A 23,747-nucleotide genomic window follows, 5' to 3' on the forward strand; every position below is an offset into this window, starting at 1 on the left:
TCTCTCTCTCTCTGCCCCTCTGTCTCTCTCTGCCCCTCTGTGTGTGTGTGTGTGTGTCCCTCTGTGTTTGTGTCTGTTTTTCTATCTGTCTCTCTGTGCGTTTGTTTCTCTCTCTGTCTCTGTCCCTCTGTGTGTGTGTCTCTCTGTGTCCCTCTGTGTGTGTCTCTCTTTATTAGACTTTCTCTGTCTGTCTTTCTTTGCCTATCAATGTCAGTATTGTTTTAGGGGGTTTCAAGCTCATACCTTGATTAAAACTTTGTTGGTCTTAAAGGTAATATGGAAACAACTTTAATTTAAACTGCCCATGCGCTATGACTTTTTGCTTCCTGGGCCCCCTTAGTGGAAATAATATGTTAGAAAATGACAGGGCTCCATCCTAAGAAGAAACCTTGTTGAACATCAGGAAAAAGTAAAGCAGGCAACCAACTTAATTTTGAAAGGTCTTGGATTATTTTGCCATCATAGATGATCTCATCAGGAAAAAGTATACCAGGAAGCCAACTTAATTTTGAAAGGCCTTGGATTATTTTGCCATCATAGATGATCTCCTGTTTTAGTTGCCATGGGTATTGAGGGCTTGGAAACTGGAGAGCCAGTTTGGTGTAGTGGTTAAGTCCGCGGACTCTAATCTGGGAGAGCTGGGTTTGATTCCCCACTCCTCTACTTGCACCTGCTGATGCAACCTTGGGTCAGTCACAAGCTCTGGCACAGCTGTCCTTGGAAAAGAGCAGTTTGTGTCAGAGTTCTCTCAGCCCCACCCACCTCACAGGGTGTCTGTTGTGGGGAGGGGAAGGGAAAGGAGTTTGTAAGCCGCTCTGAGTCTCCAAGTGAAGGGCGGGGTATAAATCCAATCTCTTCTTCTCCCCCTCTTCTTCTTCTGTAGAGAAGGGCCTTTTTTAATGTTTGGCCCCTTTTGTGTGGAACTCCCTGTCTGTGAAAACTTTAACTGTTTCTGTTTGCCTTTTTGGAAACTGTTCAGAATACTTATGCATTGCAAAACCTTTGAGAATATATTACCTCCTAAATCAGGCAGTGTGACCAGCTGGCATCCCCAGTTGGCAAATAGTTCTTTCCTGGCCCAAGAGGGTGTGCCACAGGTGCAAGGGGGCCGGTGGGGGCTTGCCTAAGACGGTTATCCAGGGACCCTCTAGCCCCACATACACCCCTCCTTCCTTCCTGCTCCCTCCGGCCTTGTAGCAAGCTAGGGCTTTAACTAGCAGCTGCCACACTGGCTTGGTGTTTAAGTCAGGGCCCAATATTACCCCACTGTTTCATCCTTCCAAACGCCCCCCTCACACTAGTGAGAGCATTGCCAGGTGACTAGTCAAGTCTGAGGCATGAGGACCCAGGCAAATTAAAACAAACTGTTTTATTAAACAAGGTGGGTAAGTAACAATCAAATGGAGGGGGGAAACACAGCTTTAACAGATATTTTGTCAACAGGGCAAGATTAATAGAGAAAGGAAACATCAAGAAAACAATAAAGGTTCCTAAAACAGCTGCCTCACTGGTTTGTGCTATACCTGGCCCCACCTGGATCCCACCTACCATTCTTGGGTGGGTGGGGGGGTCCTCTCTTGCTGACACCAACCCCTCTGCCACTCAAGTCCTGGAAAAAGACCACCTTCCCTCTCCAGCCAGGCCTTATATTCTTTCTCCCAAGCTTATCTCCAGACTACAGAGATCAATTCCCTTGGAGCAAATGGATGCTTGGGAGGGTGGCCTCTGTGGCACTGTGCCCCACTGAGGTCCCTGTCCCCCCCAGGCTCCATCCCCAAATCTCCAGGAGTTTACCAACCTGGATGTGGCAGCCCTACCCCCCCCCTCTGGCGGGGGGACCTGGCAACCCTATGTGGGAAAGCGAATGCCAATGGCATCATCTGGGAAGAAACAGGTCTTACCCATATTGCTTGGGATGTGGCATTTGTATAACATTTATGGTCCAATTCTTCTCTGAAGGGCACCAAAATAGAGTGTCGGAAGATACACAGAAGAGTTTGGAAATTAAAAGGATATTACCTCCCTCACCCACCCCAGCAGTGGGGCCTGAGTATGCCTGTCCCCCCCCCCTCAATGAGGAATCATGGAAGATGAGAGTTCAGTGCAGCATTATTTAAGGAGGGGAGACAGGGGCAAGGAAGAAGAGGCAGAGGGACAGTGTGCACCCCCTGACCCGAATTCCCCTCCCAACCTTTCCAAATCGGCTCCGCCAAAGGAATTTTTAGGATCTGCTCCTAAAGAGACTGGCACCCCCTCCCAACACACCCCAAAGATGCTTTGCTGCAAAGGGGGCAGAGACCTTATTGTCCTTGGCTGGGCGTGACTGAGTTGGGAGGGGGATGGACATGGTGAGACACAATTCCTCCCAGACATACACAAAAGCCTTCCTTCTCCCCCTGCTTAGGGACTGCCTACTTTTAAGGTGCAGGTGGAATCAGTGATGTTAGAGGTGCCCTTCCTTAGACCCCCCCCCCCAAACCTGAAAATGGTAGCGTCACAGGCTGGACACTATGGGGTATACCCATAGAGTCTAGGAAGTCCCCCCTGCCCTGGCACTGTCCCGAAACCTCCAGGAATTTCCCAAGCAGATGGCCACCCTGTCTGAAGGGCAGAATCACAACATTCTACAGGAAGAAGAAGAAGAGATTGGATTTATACCCCGCCGTTCATTTGGAGTCTCAGAGCGACTTACAAACTCCCTTCCCCTCCCCACAACAGACACCCTGTGAGGTGGGTGGGGCTGAGAGAGCTCTGACACAAACTGCTCTTTTTCAAGGACAGCTGTGCCAGAGCTTGTGACAGACCCAAGGTCACAGCAGGTGCAAGTGGAAGAGGGGGGAATCAAACCCAGTTCTCCCAGATTAGAGTCCGCACACTTACCCACTGCACCATACTGGTGGCTTTTTTTCTGGTGGTTGTTTGGTGCCAGTTTGGTGTAGTGGTTAAGTGCGCGGACTCTAATCTGGGAGAACCAGGTTTGATTCCCCACTCCTCCACTTGCAGCTGCTGGATGACCTTGGGCAAGCCATAGTTCTGTCAGTTGTTCTCTCAAGGACAGTTCTGGAAAGAGCTCTCTCAGCCCCACCTACCTCACAGGGTGTCTGTTGTGGGGAGGGGAAGGGCAAGGAGTTTGTAAGCTGCTCTGAGACTCCTTTGGGTAGTGAAGGGCAGGGTATAAATCCAATCTCTTCTTCTTCTTTGTGTGTGTGTGTGTGTGTGTGTGTGTGTGAGAGAGAGAGAGAGAGAGAGAGAGAGAGAGAGAGAGAGAGAGAGAGAGCTGGAAGTCACAGCGACCTCTGGTAACTGACCCCTACTGGGGGCCTCGAGGATATTCAGAGAGGTGGCTGAATGAAGCCTGCTCCCGCCTCCTGCCTCTGGTATTCCAAGGAGGTCTCCCATTCAAGTACTTGCTAGTGTTGAACCTGCTGACAAGAGTGGGCTTGCCTGCCTGGGCTATCCAGGTCAGTGCAGGAACAGACATTTAAATGCAATTCTAAAATGACTTTCCTGGGAGTATCATCATCATCATCATCATCATCATCATCTGGCATTGTGTGTAGTATAGCCAGGAGATCCTACGATTGTCTGGCAGCCACAAGGACTAGCTCTTTTAGCGTTATGCACTAGTAGGTGGAAAGCTTCTCCGCCTTTTGGCTGGGAAAGCATTCTCTACAAAGCCATTTGTTTTTATTCGTTTCCTGGGAGTCAGCCCCATTGAATAGGAGGATTGTGTGTAGACCTTTTTTGGATTAAGATGAGCTTGATTATTTGTTGTTGTTCAGTCGCACAGTCGAGTCCAACTCTTCGCGACCCCATGGACCAGATCACGCCAGGCCTTCCTGTCTTCCGTGGTCCTCTGAAGTTTGCTAAACTAAACTAAAGCTCGCTGTGACTTCCAGTTCTCTCTCTCTCTCACTCACTCACACACACAAAGAAGAAGAAGAGATTGGATTTATACCCTGTCCTTCACTACCCAAAGGAGTCTCAGAGCGGCTTACAAACTCCTTGCCCTTCCCCTCCCCACAACAGACACCCTGTGAGGTAGGTGGGGCTGAGAGAGCTCTTTCCAGAACTGTCCTTGAGAGAACAGCTCTGACAGAACTATGGCTTGCCCAAGGTCATCCAGCAGCTGCAAGTGCATGAGTGGGGAATCAAACATGGTTCTCCCAGATTAGAGTAAACTAAAGCTTGCTTGCTTTAGTTTGCCTTAATTTTGCTTTAGTTTGCCTTAATTTTCACACACACACACACACACACACCGGTAGATTAAACTAAAGCTTGCTTTAGTTTGCCTTAATTTTCACACACACCCCGGTATTATTTTCTGAGACGGTTGAACAGCCCGTGCAGAGTTACTCTGACGGCAGCCCGCCTGAAGGCTGGGCGCCGCTCCTCACGGAAAGAAGAGGGAGCCGGTTTTCCCCTATCTGGAGCACTGAAAGGGTTAAACTGAGGGAGCTGTTTGCTAGACAGTCCGAGCAAGGGGGGGGGGAGCGGAAAGAGGATTTCTTTCCCCCCTGGGGGCGGAGGAGGGTTTTGCATCTGAATTGTGGAAGGGAACGCGAAGGGCTTCAGGTAATGTAGCCCGTGGGAAAAGATTTGCAGCTGGCTGCTGGAAGGTCTACCTAGAAGTAAGTCATTGGTGGATTTATCATGGGAGGGAGGGTGGGATCATTCCCAACCATGGTTGTGAATAGGTTTGCTAACTCCCGGATGGCAAATTCCTGCGCATTTGGGGGTGGATTCTGAGAAAGGCCATGTTCGGGGACCACCACCGGGGTGGGGGGTGGCGATTCGGTGGGGTATAATGCTATAGAGACCACCCTCCACTGCAGACACATTCGACAGGAGAACTGATCTCTGTCTGCTTATAAGTGGCTTGTAATTCTGGGAGGTCCTCAGGCCCCACCTGGAGGTTGAAAACCCTATTGGGCACTAGTTTTACTCCCCTACCCAAGTTGAGTTGGGGGTTCTTTGGGAGGGTCTACCGCTGGTCATTTTAATTCGGCAAAATAAAAAAGAGCTTTTTTTGGTTTGATGACTAAAAAAGAAGGTGGGGGAAGGGAACTCCTGCCTGCACTGGAATCCACCACAGCCCCATCCTAAAAACCTCGATGCTTGTGGGGCCAGGGGTCTGAAAGCTGGTGTCCAAGGCCCACCCAACAAAGGAGAGGAATATTTTAAAAAATCTGTTGCCGAGGTCTGGAGGGCCTAGCAACACCACTGATGTGCATGAAAACTGCAACGCCCAACAATCACAGCATGAGACGACTCTCCTGTGACAGGCAGAGGGTGGTGGAGCATGCTGATGTGGCCACCAGTGTTCCCTCTAAGCTGAGTTAGGGTGAGCTAGCTCACAGTTTTTTAGCCTCCAGCCCACAGATTTTCACCTTCGCTCAGGAAAGATGGCTCCAGAGCAAACTAATTTACACAGTAGCCAAATTGCTTGCTCACAACTTTACTGCTGGTAGCTCAACAAAGTAGACTCCACAGCTTAGAGGGAACATTTGTGGCCACATACACCTACCGTATATCAGCCTGCTGCCACTCACATAGAATCATAGGGACCTCCAGGGTCATCTAGTCCAACCTCCTGCACAATGCAGGAAATTCACAAATACCTCTCCCCCCCACACACCCCAGTGACCGCTGTTCCATGCCCAGAAGATGACAAAAAAACCTCCAGGATCTCCAGCCAAACTGGCCTGGAGAAAAATTCATTCCTGAACCCAAAGTGTTGATCAGCATTTCCCTGGGCATATAAGAAAGGGCCACAAGAACTAAGCACTGAGGCAACCCTTCCTGCCCTCTCTCTCATGATCTGTATGACATACAGAAGGCAAAGAAAGACAAATGGCACACGGCATACATCACTGCGAGGATGGTGGTGTGAGTGACAGGACCCCTGGAGTAAACACACACCAGGGGGACATGGATTCGAGTCCTCTTTTGCAGCAGTGTTTTGCAAGTGGGATGTCCAGGGAAGGAAACACAGGTATTCCAGCTGCATCGTCCCTGCCTTGTGTCTCAACAGTAAACTTGGTGGAGGCAGCCGTGACAGAATGCCAAATTCTCCCTCCTGCACTAATGACCATCATCTTTTTGCCAGGTAAGGGAGGTACAGATCCCTGGGCACAATCACAGGAGGTGTGGGTTCAGATCCTGTTAAGGGGAATGTCAGCAAGAAGAAGAGATTGGATTTATACCTCGCCCTTCACTCAGAGCGGCTTATAAACTCCTTTTCCTTCCCCTCCCCACAATAGACCCCCTGTGAGGTAAGTGGGGCTGAGAGAGCTCTTTCGAGAACTACTCTTTCGAGAACAGCTCTGACAGAACTATGGCTTGCCCAAGGTCATCCAGCAGCTGCATGTGGAGGAGTGGGGAATCAAACCCAGTTCTCCCAGATTAGAGTCCGCGGACTTAACCACTACACCAAAAGCTCACCTTTTGGTTGTTAGGAAGCCCAGAAAGGAGGCTCCGATGGGATGCATCATTCATGCTGATTGGCTGGCCTGAATGCCAAGCATTTTGGCTGGTTCCCTGCCCCCATCTGCCATTTCCCTGATGCAGGGCTGCCAATGTCTAGGTAGGGCCTGGAAATCGTCTCCATCCCAGCAGTCCTTGTGCCCTTAACCAGGAGAAGCTTCATAAAGTTGTCTGAGCCCCGTTCCCAGGGCTGGCCCCAGCTTATTTTGCACCCTAGGCGAGGATCCCTTCTGGTGCCCCCCTCCCCATGCGCCCCACCGATTTTCAAAAATAAATGCATTTTAGGAAGAATGAAAAACACAAATAATCAAGACATTCCCAGAGTATGGGGCCGGGTTCAGTTTGGCGCCCCTAAGGGCCGTCTTGCTCTAGGCGACCGCCTAGTTCGCCTAGTTCGCGAGCCGGCCCTGCCCGTTGCACACACAAACCACACCTGGCACAATCCCATTCTATGCAAGTGTCAGGTTTACACATGTCCTACACCAGTGGGGCACCGATGTGACTTTGGGTGGGCATAACACCTAACATGCTTAGTAGCCATCCAGAGTGTTCAAGGGCTTGTTCCCACAACAGGCTGGGCTCTCCAAAATGGTCCTTCTGTCAGGGTGAGTTGGCGTACAGGACCAGGTGAAAAACATGATTCTTCACTAGATGAAAGATTTGTTCTAGTCGCCCTGCGTCTTCAATTGGTAAGACGTTCCAAGGGATACCTGTTTACCTGAGTTCATTCCCCCTGCAAGGAGAGAGCCCTGGAGCCTTCTGGTGTCTTGGTACTATATGCTTTAATGACAAGTATGCAGACAGAGCTGAGCACAGGTGGAAGCCAGAGAAATTCCCACAGAGGAGGAGGTCCACTACCCCACATCACATACTTAGAGGGAGCGTCCCTGCACCTTAAGATTCTTGAGCCAAATCTCAGCCGAAGCCTGTCGGCCTTTTTCTCCCGATCTCAGCTGCTTGTTCTTCCCACAGACACATTCCTGCCCCTTCCCCTCAGCTGGGTGCTCTGACAGAGCTCTTACCTAACACTTCAAGTCTACTGAAGAGATACATACAATGGTAAAGAGGTCACCAGTCCCTCTGGTCCTTTTGGGGCTTCAGTTTATGCGGTGCTGCTTGTTAGGGTGTGGGGTGCAGGCGACACAAAGATGACAGGAGACAAGCTTGCAGGAACTGTCAGGAACTGACTGAAACCTCTCGGCTTCAAGCTTTTATTTTATACACATTTCCCCCCCCTTCAAGCATTAGAGCATCCTTAAGGAATGTTTGTGTGTGTGTGTTCTCGTTCTCTCAGGCAAGCTGTCTGTTATCTGCCTTTCTTAAGGCTACTAACTGCGTAGTGAGCAGTAAACAGATTCCATCTCGGCCTCTCATGACGTATAAGTATTTCAGCTCCCAACCTCCAGCCAGGAGATTCCTGGACTGCCCTACATGTTTACCTTAAGAACTCGCCCGTAGGACAGACTGAGCCGAAGTAATGAGAGGCTAACCTTTTAACATCCGTAAAGAGCCAAACGGAGACACTTTGGGAAAGTTAAAGAACCAAGGAGGCATATCTAAAATAGCTTGGGATGTAATACAGCAGCATGACATTAAGCCTGGTCTACAAACCACAAGAAGGACATTTGTTTTGATCAACCAGGGCAATTCTCATGTGTCACCTGAGCATACGAATGTTTGTGATGTTCAGTGGTAAATCTCCATTCTCTTTTGTTTTCCTTGTGACATGTTGCTGCCTGTGTCTCTCTCCCCCCAGGGAGATGCATCTCTTCATAGCCAAGTGAGTATAGGCATCTTTTCACAGCTGGAGGCGGCGCAATAGAAGGGAAGGGGATGGAAGAGCAGAACCCAGAAGGACTTGGAACTGGTAAGACAGCAAGAAAAGGTCCCCATCCCATCCAAGCTGGGAGTGGTGTTGAACTTTGGGAAAGCCCTGTGCCAGAGGTCCATTATCAGATCACCGTGAACTCAGATGAATTTTGCCAACGCTTCCGGCAATTCCGTTACTATCAGGCCAGTGGGCCCCGAGAAGTTTGCAGCCAGCTCCATGGACTTTGCAACCACTGGCTGAAGCCAGAGAGGCACACCAAGAAGCAGATCCTCGACCTGGTGATCCTGGAGCAGTTCCTGACTATCCTGCCTCAGGAAATGCAGTACTGGGTCAGGGAACGCAGGCCAGGAACCAGTTCCCAAGCTGTAACCCTGGCCGAAGGTTTCCTCCTGAGCCAGGTAGAGGAGGTGAGGCGGTTTCATTCATTCAGTCCCAGTAACCATATCTGATCTTGTCTTAACGCTTTCCTGCCAGATGTTTATACGTCTAGATGATTCACTAGGCTGGGAAGAAAGAAGAAGAAGAGGAGATTGGCTTTATACCCCACCCTTCACTTGGAGTCTCAGAGTGGCTTACAAACTCCTTTCCCTTCCCCTCCCCACAACAGACACCCTTTGAGGAAGGCAGGGCTGAGAGAGCTCTTTCGAGAACTGCTCGTTCAAGGACAGCTCTGACAGGACTATGGCTTGCCCAAGGTCACCCAGCAGCTGCAAGTGGAGGAGTGGGGAATCAAACCCGGTTCTCCCAGAGTCCGCGCACTTAACCAACTAGACCAAATGCTCCCTCTAAGCTGTGGAGTCTTGTGAGCAAAAATTCTACCTTGTGAGCTGCTGGCATGAAAGTTGTGAGCGAGCGATTTGGCTGCTGCATCAATTGGTTTGTTCTGGAGCCATCCCTTCCTGAGCTGAGATTAAAAAATGTGTGATCCAGAGGCTAAAAACTGTGAGCTAGCTCACACTAGCTCAGCTTAGAGGGAACACTGGACTAAACCCAACCCCTGTAGCCCCTTTTCCTTTAATTATTACATTCCTCTGACCCATGGTCTCGAGGAAAGAGAAAACAAATACAAGATAAATGTGGGTGGCTGGGCCACGGCCTTCAGCAAACATAGGTCTGGCAGCCACGGCAGGCATGGAGTGGCTCCGGGTGGTGTCATCAGGTGGCACTGCCCACCACATGACTGAGGAGGGCCGAGGTTGGCCGAGCCATTGCCTGGCTGGCAGGGAGTGGTCAGTGGGGCAAGGGATGGAGCCGGAGCAGTTGGCTTGGGCCAGGAGCAAGCCAGAGTTCCTTGGCTCATCGGGAGCCTGGTGGGAGGTGACAGATCCCGGTGGGGGGATGGACACAGATCTAGCCCAGGGAAGGGAGTGGAACCAGGTGACGTAACCTCCCACTCCTCTTCTCCGTCCTGAGGCTAAGGGAGTTAACAGCCCAAATAAAGAAGGTGGAGGAAAGTGGGAACCCCACTACAGGAAGGGGAAATGCTCACAATAAAATACAACACGGTAAACATTAAACTAAAGGTAAAGGTTTCCCTTGCTCGAAAGCTAGTTGAATCCGACTCTAGGGGGCGGTGCGCATCTCCGTTTCCAAGCCGAAGAGCCAGCGCTGTCCGAAGACTTCTCCATGGTCATGTGGCCCGCATGACTAGACGCTGAGGTGCATGGAACACAGTTACCTTCCCACCGAAGCAGTTCCTATTTATCTACTTGCAATGTCTTGCTTTCGAACAGCTAGGTTGGCAGGAGCTGGGACCAGAGACGGGAGCTCACTCCATCATATGGCACTAGGGTCTCGAACTGCCGAACTACAGAGCTTCCGGTCTGTAGCTCAGCATCTTAATCTCTGAGCCACCGCAGCCCCCATTAAAATACGACATGGTAAATTAAAACTTTCAGGTCGGTTTAAGAAAATTCCCTTTCATGAAAGGTTACGCTCTTGTCCTCTAAAATCTGTGGACTCAATATATCATATTATTTTTGACTGTCAATTTCACTCAGTCTTACGCAAAGAATTGTCATCTTTATTTCCTCCTAATTATAATTCTAATAGGGAGAAAGTTATTCAAAATCTACTAAAGGATGCTAATCCTAATATTACAGCTATAGTGGCCACGTTTCTTGCCGAGGTAGTCAGAGATAGATCTATTCTAGTAAAGGATTGATTCATATTGCTTATAATGCCTTATATATCCATGTCGTGTTTTTGTACATCTATGTATCTTGCTGCTATGCCATTAAAGGTATTTGACTTTGATTTTGGTAAATTAAAACCCGACACTGTAACAGCATAGAAAAACTACAAGTGCTAGAAACGGGGCAACAGAATATGTTACTTCTGGATTGGTGCCTGCCAGCAAACAAGAGATCACAGGGGATTTGACAGGCAGCTGATATTTACTCGGGAGTGACAGGTGTAATCCAGTGGTCTCTGGGTGAAGTCCACCAATCACAGAATAAGATGAGGTGTTCTGTGTTCTCTGTTACTTCACTGTAATAGTATAGGTCAGAATATGGAGTTTGGCAAAGTGCCCTCTGAGCTCTGCAGTTAGCAGGATATTGAGTCTGTGTAACATAAAGGTGCACTTATGGCCAGGAGTTGTAAGGAGGCATAGATATGGGGGGGGAGGGTCAAAGAGGGGGAATCCCCACTGCAAAAGCAGAGCATGCACGCGTTGCATGGGCCTGTCTGCTGGCGTGGTCAAACTCAATAAGCCTTTGACTGTTCCCTGGAAGGCCAGATAATGAAACTGAAGCCCAAATACTTTGGCCATGAAATGAGAAGGGAGCACTCACTGGAGAAGACCCTGATGCTGGGAAAGATTGAAGGTCAAAGAAGACGGGGACGGCAAAGGATGAGATGGTTAGACAGTGTCACAGATGCAACGAACATGAAGTTGAGCCAACTTCAAAGGACGGTGGAAGACAGGAAGGCCTGGCGGGATCTGGTCCATGGGGTCGCGAAGAGTCGGACTCGACTGTGCGACTGAACAACAACAAACCAAATGTTATAACTTCCGAATAGCATGGATCCTTAACCACAACAGGAGAAAACCCAAGAAATTCTAGTCGATTATTCAACCACATAATGACTGTGGTTGAAGCCACTCTGCAGGTCGATGCAGGGGGTGAGGAGTCTGGGACTGGGGCAGGAGCCCCCCTCCTCGCCCTTTTCCATTCCTTCTCTTGCCAATCTCCCTTGCCGCTGTTTCAGATGCAGGGACCATCTGTGAAAATGGAAGCTAATTTCTCTGAAGCAGAAGGATCTCTGTTGGAGAAATGGCAGAGGGTGCGAGCCCAGAAGCATGCCCAAGATGCCCTCTCATGTGGTAAGGACTCCTCGTGCACAGATGGGATCATGGGGGGGGGGCACTCAGTGAAATCGATGAGTAGAAGGTTCAGGTCATGGGGGGAGGGGGGAGAAATACGTCTTCACACAACACAGAATTAACTTGTAGCACTCAGTGTCCACTAACTGCAGTGCCTCTAAAAGGCGATTAGACACACTGATGGAAGACAATTCCCCTTTTAAGCATATTAATTAAAATAATCATATTTCACCTCCTCTCAATTAGAGGGACTCAAGGTGACTCAAAAAAGAAAAGGTAAACAAGGTTGGGCTCAGTGATTCGACGTGGTGAATATATGGAACCTCCAGGTTCTGGGGCAGCCTACTTCTGAAAGCCACCTGCTAGGGAACAATAACAGTGGGAGAATTTGGCTTCTGTGCCCCTTCTTAAAGGCTTTTCAGGGGCATCTGGTGGGCCACTGTGGGAAATGGGATGCTGGACCTGGGGTGTGATGTTAGCAGACACTCTGGAGACCCTTTGGATTTTTTTTTTTTTGGTAATTTTTATTGTAAGTTGCGTAAACATTAAAGTGACACATCAATGCAAAACATTTTGCGTTTTACGGTGCAACATAGTACAACTAAATCCCATGTAAATAAATAAAAAACTAGGATAAAGCGTAATGAAATTCAGCAGTTTAACAAAACTACCTATGAACAATCAATCGACAGTGTATTTCCATGTGGAGAGGCGTCTCAGATTTCTTCATTAGTGCTACTTATAATACATTAAAACATCATAAAAATGGTAACTCATATCGTTATGGTAGAGAGAAATTATTAAAGCAATAGGAATACGAGACCCTTTGGAATTTTCAGGGTTTCCGGCGTGTCAGCTGATGTGCTGATGTCATGTCCAGGCTTTGGGCTGGGCATGATGGCAACATGTCGTGTGACGTCATTTCCATCCCTCTCTCTTTCCCCCACCGGCCCAGAAGTAAAGGCCTGTGGGAGGGCCCAGCGAGTGGGAGAATGGCATGCTTGGGTATGGAGGAAGAGGCCAGTCTCATCCAGTTGGGATGCTGTCATGTTTTTGAGCCCCGGAGTTCATAGAACACGCTTCACAGAAATCTGAAACATGTCGGCAGCGTTTATAACTTCCCGAGGCTCACGGGTATCTGGTGCTTCTCTTCTGCTTCTCTCACAGTTATTAAAAATCATTACAAATTTCGTTCCGTTCACATGGAGCGAGGTTTCAAAACCCTAAGAACCAGGGTGCATGAAGCAGTATTCACACAAGCGAACGAAACCAGGAAGCCTAGGCTAACGTTCTTCCTTCTTCCTTTGTTACACACAGGCAGTGAAGAGATGTTTTCAAGCCATTGTCTTCACAGAGGAGTGGAAACGGCTGCTGCACCTCCAGTCCAGGTAGGGGAGATGAGCTGGAGACAGCCTGGGCCCCTCTTTTTGCTCGGGGGAGGGCTTTTTCTCCTGCAGCCAGTTTGGTGTAGTGGTTAAGTGCGCAGACTCTAATCTGGGAGAACCGGGTTTGATTCCCCACTCCTACACTTGCACCTGCTGATTTGACCTTGGATCAGTCACAAGCTCTGGCAGAGCTGTCCTTGGAAAAGAGCCGTTTGTGTCAGAGTTCTCTCAGCCCCACCCACCTCACAGGGTGTCTGTTGTGGGGAGGGGAAGGGAAAGGAGTTTGTAAGCCGCTCTGAGACACCTTTGGGTAGTGAAGGGCGGGGAATAAATCCAATCTCTTCTTCTTCTTCTTTTACCTCACAGGGTGTCTGTTGTGGGGAGGGGAAGGGAAAGGAGTTTGTAAGCTGCTCTGAGACTCCTTTGGGTAGTGAAGGGCGGGGTATAAATCCAATCTCCTCATCCTCATCCTCCTCCCCCTCCCCCATCCCCCCCCCTCCTCCTCCTCCTCCTCCTCCTCCTCCTCCTTCTTCTTCTTCTTCTTCTAAGGTGGTAGGGCAAGAGAGTCTCTGAACGCCCCTCCCTTTACACAGGCAAAGCTCTGCAACCTGCACCCTCCCAGAAGGCCCCTTCCGTTTATTTATTTAGAACATTTATTACCTGCCTGTCTCCCTTGCGGAACTTCTGGGTGCTTACAAAATCAATAAAACATTATAAAAACACAATTAAAACAACAATCATAAAACCCACGAAAAGCCATAGTTTAAAAATTGTAACTGCTTGTGTGTGTTAAGTGGTTCCCCCCCCCCCATTCTCCTGTTTCTCCCTCATGCCTTCCTGTAGCTTGGGGGAGGGGGGCGTTCGTTCTCCCCTTTTTTGCTCCCTCTAGTGGTTGATTTGATACTTCTTGACATTGTGCCCAGCATATCTCCCTGCAGATTTGAACTGCAGGTTTTTCTGCCGGACATAAAGTAATGTAATATCCACCAGTAGAGGGAGAAAAACACATGCAGAACAGGAAAAAACCCTGGAGCAACAGGAACACACAAGTCAGGAAAATGAGAATGCAGAAAAAGCCCAAGGGCGATTTCTCACTAGAGCTGCCTCGCAGCACAGCGCCGTTTGCCCCAACACAAACATGTCAATTTCACACCCGAGGCTCCGGGGCTGCATTTGACTCGGGGCTTCCCCCGATTTCCTCCGCAGTTTCATGATCCTCAAAAACCAGGATCACGAAACTGCGGAGGAAATCGGGTGAAGCCCCGAGTCAAAATGCAGCCCCGGAGCTTCGGGTGTGAAATTGACATGTTTGTGTCGAGGCAAACGGCGCTGTGCTGTGAGGCAGCTCTAGTGAGAAATCGCCCCAAGTGTTGTTGAGTCGCTTCTGACTTAAGACAACCGTATCAATGATCATGGGATAGAGTGGAGTATAAATTAAATATATTATTATTAGTAGTATTAGTATTGGTGTAGTGGTTAAGTGCGCGAACTCTAATCTGGGAGAACCAGGTTTGATTCCCCACTCCTCCACTTGCACCTGGCTGGATGACCTTGGGCAAGCCGTAGTTCTGATAAGAGCTGTCCTTGGAAAAGAGCAGTTTCTGTCAAGAGCTCTCTCAGCCCCACCTACCTCACAGGGTGTCTGTTGTGGGGAGGGGAAGGGAAAGGAGTTTGTAAGCCGCTCTGAGACACTTTGGGTAGTGAAGGGCGGGATATAAATCTAATCTCTTCCTCTTCTTCCTCTTCCTCCTCTTCTTCTTCCTCTTCCTCTTCTTCTTCTTCCTTCCAAAATGTCCTGTCGTTAACAGCCTTGCTCATGTCTTGAAAACTGAGGGCCCTTGTGGCTTCCTTGACTGAGTCAATCCATCTCATGTTAGATTTTCCTTTTTTCCGGCTGCCTTCAACTTTTCCTAGTATTATTGACTTTTCCAGTGACTCTTGTCATAATGTGACCAAAGTACGATTGCCTCAGTTCAGTCGTTTTAGCTTCTAGGGAGAGTTCAGGCTCGATTCGGTCTAGAACCCGCTGATTTGTCTTTTTGGGTGGGTCCACGATATAGGAAAGCTCTCCTCCAGCATCACGTTTCAAATGAATCAACTTTCTTCACTGACCAACTTTCACACCCATACATAGTGCTGGGGAATACTATGGTAAGACTCATCTTGATCTTGGTCACCAGTGACACAGCCTGATACTTAAGGATCTTTTCTAGGTCCTTCATGGCTGCCCTTCTCAGTCTCAGTCTGTTTCTGCTGGTGGCTGCGATGGGGGGGGGGGAGAAACCTTGGAGGGCCGGTGGCTAGAGCCGTGGCCGTTGCTGCTGTCGGGTGTGGGGGGAACCCTGGCAAGCTCAGTGGACCGCCTGCTGGGCTCACCTGCGGCCGCCACCTCCTCCTCTGTGCTTCAGCAAGCCAGCCACCCGGGAGCCGCAAGGAATTCCCCCCCCTTCCCCACGAGTATCGTGGGTCCCGCTTCTTGTTTCTTTTAAAACCAACCTGAAAAGCACGCAGACGGAGGTGTCAGGAACAAGACACCTTGACCGGCTCGCAGGCCGGCTTATATTCCCCAAGAAACCACCACCCAAAACACACCCCCACTTCCCAATAGGTTATTTACAGTGGCCGAGAGTCCCATAGGCTCTCGGCCGGGAACCTAGCCTCCTGATTGGAGCGGGTTAGGATCCTCAGAGTCTATTGTCTCATCGAGCACTGACCGCGTGGAGCCCAAGTCGACCACGCGGTCTGAACTGGATACATTACACAACCATAGCTTTTCATGATCCACACAGTCAAAAGCTTTGCTGTAATCTATGAAACACAAGCTGAAAATGAGCCAGGGAGTTAGGGGGCTCTTGGATGATAGGGAAATGGCAGAGGATTATGGGGAAATGGCAGAGAGGCTGAATGCTTTTTTTGCCTCTGTCTTCACTGGGGAAGATGGGAGGTGCTTGCCCACTCCAGAACCACTGATTACAGGAGGGATGTTGAAAGACCTGAGTCGGACTCAGGTGATGAGAGAGGAGGTCCTATGCCTGATGGACAAGTGAAAAACTGACATCACCAGGCCCAAAGGGCATACATCCAAGAATTCTGAAAAAACTCAAATGTGAACTTGTTTGCGCCAACGTAAATTTGCAATAGGATCCAGCATAGCCAATATAAATTTGCAATAGGATCTCTAGTTCCTCTTCCTTTTCTGAATCCAGCTTGACCATCTGGCATTTCTCATTCCATATATGATAACAGTCTTGTACGATTTTGAGCTTTACTTTTTTGCCTGAAAAATTAATGCGATGGTCCAGTAGTTGCTGTAGCTGTTGATATCTCCCTTATTCTGAACTGGAATGTCGGTGGAGCATTTCCAATCTGTGGGTCATTGTTTTGTTTTCCATATTTCTTGGCATATTCTTCTTAAGGTTTTGGGGGGCTCTATTTTGGTGACTTGGAATAGCTCTGTTGATATCTTGTCTGCTCCTGGTGATTTCTTTCTCCCTGTTGCTCTCTGTGAAGCTTTCACTTCACTTTCTAATTCTGCAGGTTCTTCTTCAAAACTCCAATTAGGACTCCCAATAATAAAAGATAAATCAATCAAATAAATCAATCAGTCCTAAATGAAACTGTGTTCAACTGCCTCCTGAAGATGAACAATGAGGGGACCAGGCACACCTCCCTGGGATGGTTGTTCCATAATTACGGTGTTGCCAGAGAAAAGGCCCTCTCTCCTCTACTCTCCAAACAAACACCTTTAATCGGTGGAACAGCCAGGAGGGTGTCTTCCTGCGATCATATTTCCCGGGCAGGAACATATGGGAGAAGACGGTCCTTCAGATACCTGGTCCAAAGCCATGTAGGGCTTTAAAGGACCAAAACAACACCTTGAATTGGGCTCAGGAGTGGATGGGTAGCCAATGGAATTGCAGTAATATCAGGGTCACATGCCCCCCAATAGCTGGCTCCAACGAGCAGCCTAGCTTCAGTGTTCTGCACTAGCTTCATCTTCTGAACACACTTCATGGGTAGCCCAAGTAGAGTGTGTTGCAGTAGTCCATGGTAAAGCATGGGTCACTGTGCCCAGGGCCGGCCCCAAGTTTTTTTGCACACTAGGCAAGGACACCTTCTGGTGCCTCCCCCCCCCCCCCCGGCCCCCCCCCCCCCCTTTTCAAACATAAATGCATTTTAGGAAGAATGAAAAGTTGGGAGCAACTTGAAGGCACTTCACACTCACTCACACACAAACATCGTTAATGCAGATGCAGCACATGTGGTGGGGAAAGAAAAAGACCCTGAATATACAGTGAAATGCAGGGGAGAGGGGGAAGAGAAGGAAAGAGAACAGAAAGGGCTTGGAAATAGGAGAGAACAGAAGATCAAAAGGCATAGTTGGGGGGCAATGCTCTCTCTAAGCTGTGGAGTCTTGTGAGCCAAAATCCTACTTTGTGAGCTACTGGCATTAAAGTTGTGAGCAAGTGATTTGGCTGCTGCATAAATTAGTACAGTAAAATGCATGGGGGAGGGAAGAGAGAGCAAGGAAAGCCCAGAATCCCCCCCACGACCATGACCTTTCCCCCTCCCACAATGGGGGGAGCCTTCCCGTTCACGCAAAGCAAGCTGAAGGGGCAGGAGTCAGCCTTACTGGAGGAAACGAATGGGAGGCGTGAGGCAAAGTGAGCTGGTGGGAAGGGGACGGGGCCTGGCGCGCGAGTGGCCACAATTGGCAGCGCAGGAAGCAGCCGCCTTCTTCTCTTTCCCCCCTCTCCCTCCCTCTCGGGGCGCCCAGACAGCCATGCTGGGGGCGGGCGGGCGGTGGCGGCAGGGGCCTCGCTGCGCCCCTCGGAGATCTGCAGCCCTAAGCCATCGCCAAGGTTGGCCTAATGGAAGAGCCGGCTCTGACTGTGCCTAGATTTGACTGAACCAGGAACTAGCTGGAGCTGGACAAACGTACTCCAAGCCACAGCAGCCATGTGGCTTTCTAAGGTGACCCCGTGGAAGCAGCACTCCCAAGCTGTGAACCTGAGTTCCAGTGTGCATTCTCTGCCTGGCATGATCTCTGATGAGGGAATGTGCTTTTTCTTTCAGTCTCCGGCTTCCTTCGAGGGCGTGGCCATGTATGACACTGAGGTTGAGTGGGCATTGCTGGATCCAGGCCAAAGAGCTCCTTACAGGGAAGTCACGCTGAAGAACTATGGCACTGTGGCCTCCCTGGGTAAGAATCTTTCATAGGTGCCAAAAGTGTAAATTGCTGTCATTGGGTGATGCATGAATCAAAATACTAAACAGTAATACATCATTTTGACACCTGCCCAGCTACTTCTCCCTTTGGGGCCCTTAAGGATGTAGGGTGGCAACAAAAGGAATGTTCAGCATGGCCAGGTAGAGTGACCAAAACCACCTGGCAGAGCCAGGGGCAACTGAGGCCAGTGTCGTGGCCATCGTCCAAGCCAGAGAGGGTATCCTGGCCTGAGGCCATGGTGGGGATGGAGGCCCTCAGAGTCTGGAAGGGGCCCAGTCCTAATTTCTCAGCTGCCGATCTTTACACCATGCCCTTCCTCCAGATGGGATTACGGTCATCCACTCTGACTTTGATCTGGAATGAATTCATCCCCCTCGTACTATTTGGGATTGTGGGCTTTGAACTTGACCATGGTTTCATCCTTCCAGAAGAATTTTACCTCTTCTTTGGATTTCTTTCCATCCGCATATAAGAGTGATCACTTTTCTCTCTCTTCTCTCCCCCAAAGAAGCCAGGAATGTAAGAGAGGCTACAGTGGAGACAGACAAAGGCCTTGTCTCTGGAGAAAGACTGGAGAGTTTCTCAAGAGGATCTCAAGAGAGTATTTCCTTCCCAAATGAGCTGGCTGAGAGTGGGTATCCTTCACAGTTATGTCAAGGGAATGGGCAAAGAACACCCATGGGACATTTCTACTTCATTTCTATGGAAGTCTTGGTTTCGTAGCATTATGTAGCCTGCTGGGTAAGGAGGGAAGAAAGCCACCTGGGGCCTTGGATATGAAGGGCCAGAAGGTTCTTCTGGGGCTCGGCTCACCTGTGGCTTTTGAGGGGCTGTATTTAATCCTTAAATACTGGATATTCCAAGGAAAGGGGCAGGGTTACTTACCATCAGGGCATTCCCCCCCCCCCCGACAATAGGCCAAAAATCATTGGGGTTCACTGGATGAGGTCCTGGCTTCTCCCTCCCCCACAGCAAATATGTATTTTTGGGAGGCTGAAAACCAGGTCCTCGGGGCTCTTGTTCACAAGTAGAAGGAAACTGTCTCTGCAGTTGTAGGACCACACATCATGATGACTTCCTGTATTTAATCATTAACAGCAGATCTTGGCTACTGTGTTTACTTAAAGTACATACAGAGAGTATGGGGAGGGGAGGGATAGACAGACTATAAAGGGATCTCTTGTCTTTATTCCAGCTGGGGATGATCAAGAGGACGAGGAACTGCATCAGCTATTGCCAGATGAACTTAAGGATGAAGACTTGAAAGGGAACTTCAGGAATCAAGGCGGAACTCAGAGGCAGAAGGGAAGCCACATGGTCAAGGACCGGGATAAACCCATTGCTTGCCAAGGGGAGAATTTCCATGAAGTAATTCCCATGGCAGAGGAAACACACATGTGCTTGGAATGTGGAATCACCTTCTCAGATCAAATCCAATATAATATCCATTTGCAAATGCACAGTGGAAAGAAGGCCCATCAATGCTTGGAGTGTGGACAGAGCTTCCTCCGTGGAGCAGAGCTCCTAAGACATCAAAGACATAGCTACTCAGTCTGTGGCAAGAGTTTCACACAGAAATCACACCTTCTTCAACACCAAAAGGTTCATTCAGGAGAGAAGCCATTTATCTGCTCAGAGACTGGAAAGACATTCTCTGAGAGAAGAAGGGGTAATGCATATTTTTCAAAGCACAGTATGATGAAGGCAAGTAAATGCTTTCGGTGTGAAAAGTACTTTAAGTACAGATCACAGCTCCTTGTGCACCAGAGAATACACACAGGGGAGAAACCTTTTGAATGCTCAGAGTGTGGAAAGAGATGCAGACGTAGTGACACTCTTGAACAGCATCAGAGAATCCACAGAGGGGAGAAACCTTTTGAATGCTCAGAGTGTGGAAAGAGATTCAGTTTGAGTGGCAATCTTCAACTGCATCAAAGAATCCACACTGAAGAAAAACCTTTTGGGTGCTCAGAGTGCGGAAAAAAATTCAATAGGAGTGGTAATCTTCAGCAGCATCTAAGAACTCACATAGGTGAGAAACCTTTTGAATGCTCAGAGTGTGGAAAGAAATTCAGTCAGATTGGCCATCTTCAACAGCATAAAAGAACCCATACAGGAGAAAAACCTTTTGAGTGCTCAGTGTGTGGAAAGAAATTCAGTCGGAGTGGCAATCTTCAACAGCATCAGGGAACACACATAAGGGATAAACATCTTGAATGCTCAGAGTGTGGAAAGAAATTCAATTCTAGTAGCAATCTTCAGTGGCATCAAAGAACCCACACAGGGAAGAAACCTTTGGAATGCTCAGAGTGTGGAATCATATTCAGTCGGAGTGGCCATCTTCTTGAACATCTTAGAACCCACACAGGGGAGAAACCTTTTGAATGCTCAGAGTGTGGAAAGAGATTCACTCAGAATGGCAATCTTCAACAGCATAAAAGGACCCACACGGGGGAGAAACCTTTTGAATGCTCAGAGTGTGGAAAGAGATTCAGTGACAGTTCTTCTCTTCAACGACATCTAAGAACCCACACAAAAGAGAAACCCTTTGAATGCTCAGAGTGTGGAAAGAAATTCAGTCGAAGTTGCACTCTTCAGCAGCATCAAAGAACCCACACAGGGGAGAAACCTTTTGAATGCTCAGAGTGCGGAAGGAGATTCAGTCAGAATTTCACTCTTCAGCAGCATCAAAGAACCCACACAGGGGAGAAACCTTTTGAATGCTCAGACTGTGGAAAGAGATTCAGTCAGAGAGGCACTCTTCAACACCATCAACAAAATCACACAAGTGAGAAACCTTTTGAATGCTCAGAGTGTGGGAAGAGATTTAGTAGGAGTTATACTCTTCAACAGCATCAAAGAACCCACACAGGGGAGAGACCTTATGAATGCTCAGAGTGTGGAAAGAGATTCAGTCAGCATGGCAATCTTCAAAACCATCTAAGAACCCACACAAAGAGAAATCATGTAACTATTTAGCCAGTGAAAAGAGCTTTTCTCTCATTATATACTTAAAAGAAAACCACCAACCATAGAGACAGCTGACACCATGTCAACCCTTGTAAAGAGTTTGCATCTGCACAGAAACCTTACCCTAACCAGGAAGAAATGGTATAAATCCTCAGATTGTGGAAAGAGATTTAGCCATGACTGAAAAGTCAATTAGATCTCACAGGCAAAGTTCGCTCTAAGCTGTGGAGTCTTGTGAGCAAAAATTCTACTTTGTGAGCTACTGGCATTAAAGTTGTGAGTGAGCAATTTGGCTACTGTATAAATGAGTTTGCTCTGGAGCCATCCTTCCTGAGCTAAGACAACAATGTGTGAGCTGGAGGCTAAAAAAAACATGCGCTAGCTCACACTAACAGCTTAGAGGGAACACTGCTCACAGGGAAGAAATGAAGGATGTGCTCTGAGGTTGAAGAAGATTGAAGACCAGCTCATAACTCCTTAACCATTGAGGAATCCACACAGGAAAGACACCTCATCAGCAATGTTCCCTCTAAGCTGTGGAGTCCTATGAGCAAAAATTCTACTTTGTGAGCTACTGGCATTAAAGTTATGAGCAGGCAATTTGGCTACTGCATAAATTCGTTTGCTCTGGAGCCATCCTTCCTGAGCTAAGGCAAAAATGTGTGAGCCAGAGGCTAAAAAACTGTGAGCTAGCTCACACTAACTAAGCTTAGTGGGAACACTGCTCATCAGTGCTCAGTTTTCCAAGAGCTTGAGGAACAATTTAATCTTCTTGTTGCTCAGAGAATCGACACAAGTGTGAAACTTTCCTATAGTTGGTTCTGATGAACTCTTGTTCGAACGCTGAGGTGTTGGTTGCTCAGAAAGGCTCAGAATGTAGTTACACAAAGAAGAGCCACTTTTTAGTAGTGCTTTCCTCTGTGAAACTTGCTACATCAGGATATCTGCCAAGCTAACTCTATTTGACATCTGCTAAACTGGCGAAAACGTTTCTCTTCCATATCCTGTAACGAAATAGACAAGTTGAGGGCATGAGATACCTACAGTATCTCTGCAACTGGCATAAAAGTAGTGTGAACAGCTGGCATCCTTAATTTACCCCCCCCCCCAAAATCACGAGTTCTAGAGACCCTAATCCCTCACTAGTCCAGCCTGCTGTGAGCTTTTGGGGGCCTCACCACTTTGAAGCCCAAAGAGTTCTGGCAGCAGGATTAATTTGGATTGAAAGGAAATGGTTGTCTCCCCCAACCCAGGAACTCAATTCAAAGGGTTAGACCCCCCCCCCAACAACATACAGTATTGTGGAAATGAGCAGGTATCCTTGGTGTTGACAGGTGAACATTGTGGGACGCAAGTTTCCCAATTCCAGTTGTCCTCCCCACCCACCCCAGATTTGCCCAGAGAGAATCAGGAAGAAGTAAAATTCCCTCTTCCTGTTTTGGGCTCCAAGAGCTGGAAATGACCTGGAGTGCTTCCTCCCTACTCCCCATCACTGACTCTTCACAGCCCCCCCTTGAATTCCTCCCTTGAGATTGTATTTTTATTGAGCATTCTGAGAAAATTATTTTTTCATCTAACTAATTTGGAAAAGTATCTGTGTTAGAATTGCTAAAAGGTCTAAAGGGGAAAAAATATCCTGCCCCTTTCATGGAGGCTTGGTGTGTAGAAATGGAGAGCTGAAGAGGTAAATAACATCCCATGATGCCTCTGTTAATGCAACCAAAGCAAAAAGTGGAGATCCACGGTATGGAAAAACTAACAAATGACCAGAAACCTGTGAATATAATGATGAAGAATTTGTAAAAACAACTTGTAAATATTTATCAATTGTTCCAATCTGAAGAATATTATACAAAATATCTCTGGTGTCAGTTCAATATTTAAAACACCTCCAAGTCCTATCACTGAGAAGGACTGACTCAGGAAATTTGTTGGGACTTGGAGGTGTTTTCAATATTGAACTGGCACCATATTTTGTATAATATTCTTCATTCATATTGGAACATTTGATAAACATTTACAAGTTATTTTTATAAATTCTTCGTTATTAGAGTCACGGGTTTCTGGTCTTTCGTCTGTTAATGCAACAGCATTTTCTTCCAGGCAGTTCGCAACCTTTACTTAAGTGTTTCGTTATTTGAATACAAGTGTTTCGTTATTTGAATACAATTAGATCAAAATTGTTCAGCTATAGGAAGCAGTATGATTTTGATAATCATGTATACATGTTTAAAATGTATGTATGTTATCAGTAATCAATAAAATATGAGAAAACAAAACTCAGCTAAGGCATGTTTATCAGTTATTATAGTGGTTATTATTTTTACCAGGTAATTCAGACTTTGTATTTTCCTTTATGTACTTTGTGGGTGGGGGGTTTAATGAGTGTGGCTTTATTAAACGTTTCAAAGGTTAGTGTAGCATGTCTTTTTAAATTGTGTATAAAGCTGTAAGAAAGAAATCCTCTTGCAGATGCCTGAGACGGGTGTCTTGTGCCATGACTGATCTCCATGACTG

General features: G+C 48.0%; 1 protein-coding gene across 1 annotated transcript in view; it reads left to right on the forward strand.

The window, feature by feature from the left end:
• LOC107122447 (zinc finger protein 721-like) overlaps positions 1–21,357 on the forward strand; it is a 46,889-nt gene extending 25,532 nt beyond the window's left edge. The window contains exons 7-9 of the mRNA XM_015425550.1: positions 18,107–18,233; positions 19,456–19,929; positions 20,185–21,357. Coding sequence (XP_015281036.1) covers positions 18,107–18,233; positions 19,456–19,929; positions 20,185–21,239 — 1,656 coding nt within the window. The 3' untranslated portion in view covers positions 21,240–21,357. The remainder of the gene's footprint in view (positions 1–18,106; positions 18,234–19,455; positions 19,930–20,184) is intronic.
• The last annotated feature ends 2,390 nt before the right edge of the window (positions 21,358–23,747 follow it).

Source organism: Gekko japonicus, unplaced genomic scaffold (genome assembly GCF_001447785.1).
Source record: "Gekko japonicus isolate JY-2015 unplaced genomic scaffold, Gekko_japonicus_V1.1 scaffold729, whole genome shotgun sequence".
In the NCBI taxonomy this organism is placed as follows: domain Eukaryota; kingdom Metazoa; phylum Chordata; class Lepidosauria; order Squamata; family Gekkonidae; genus Gekko; species Gekko japonicus.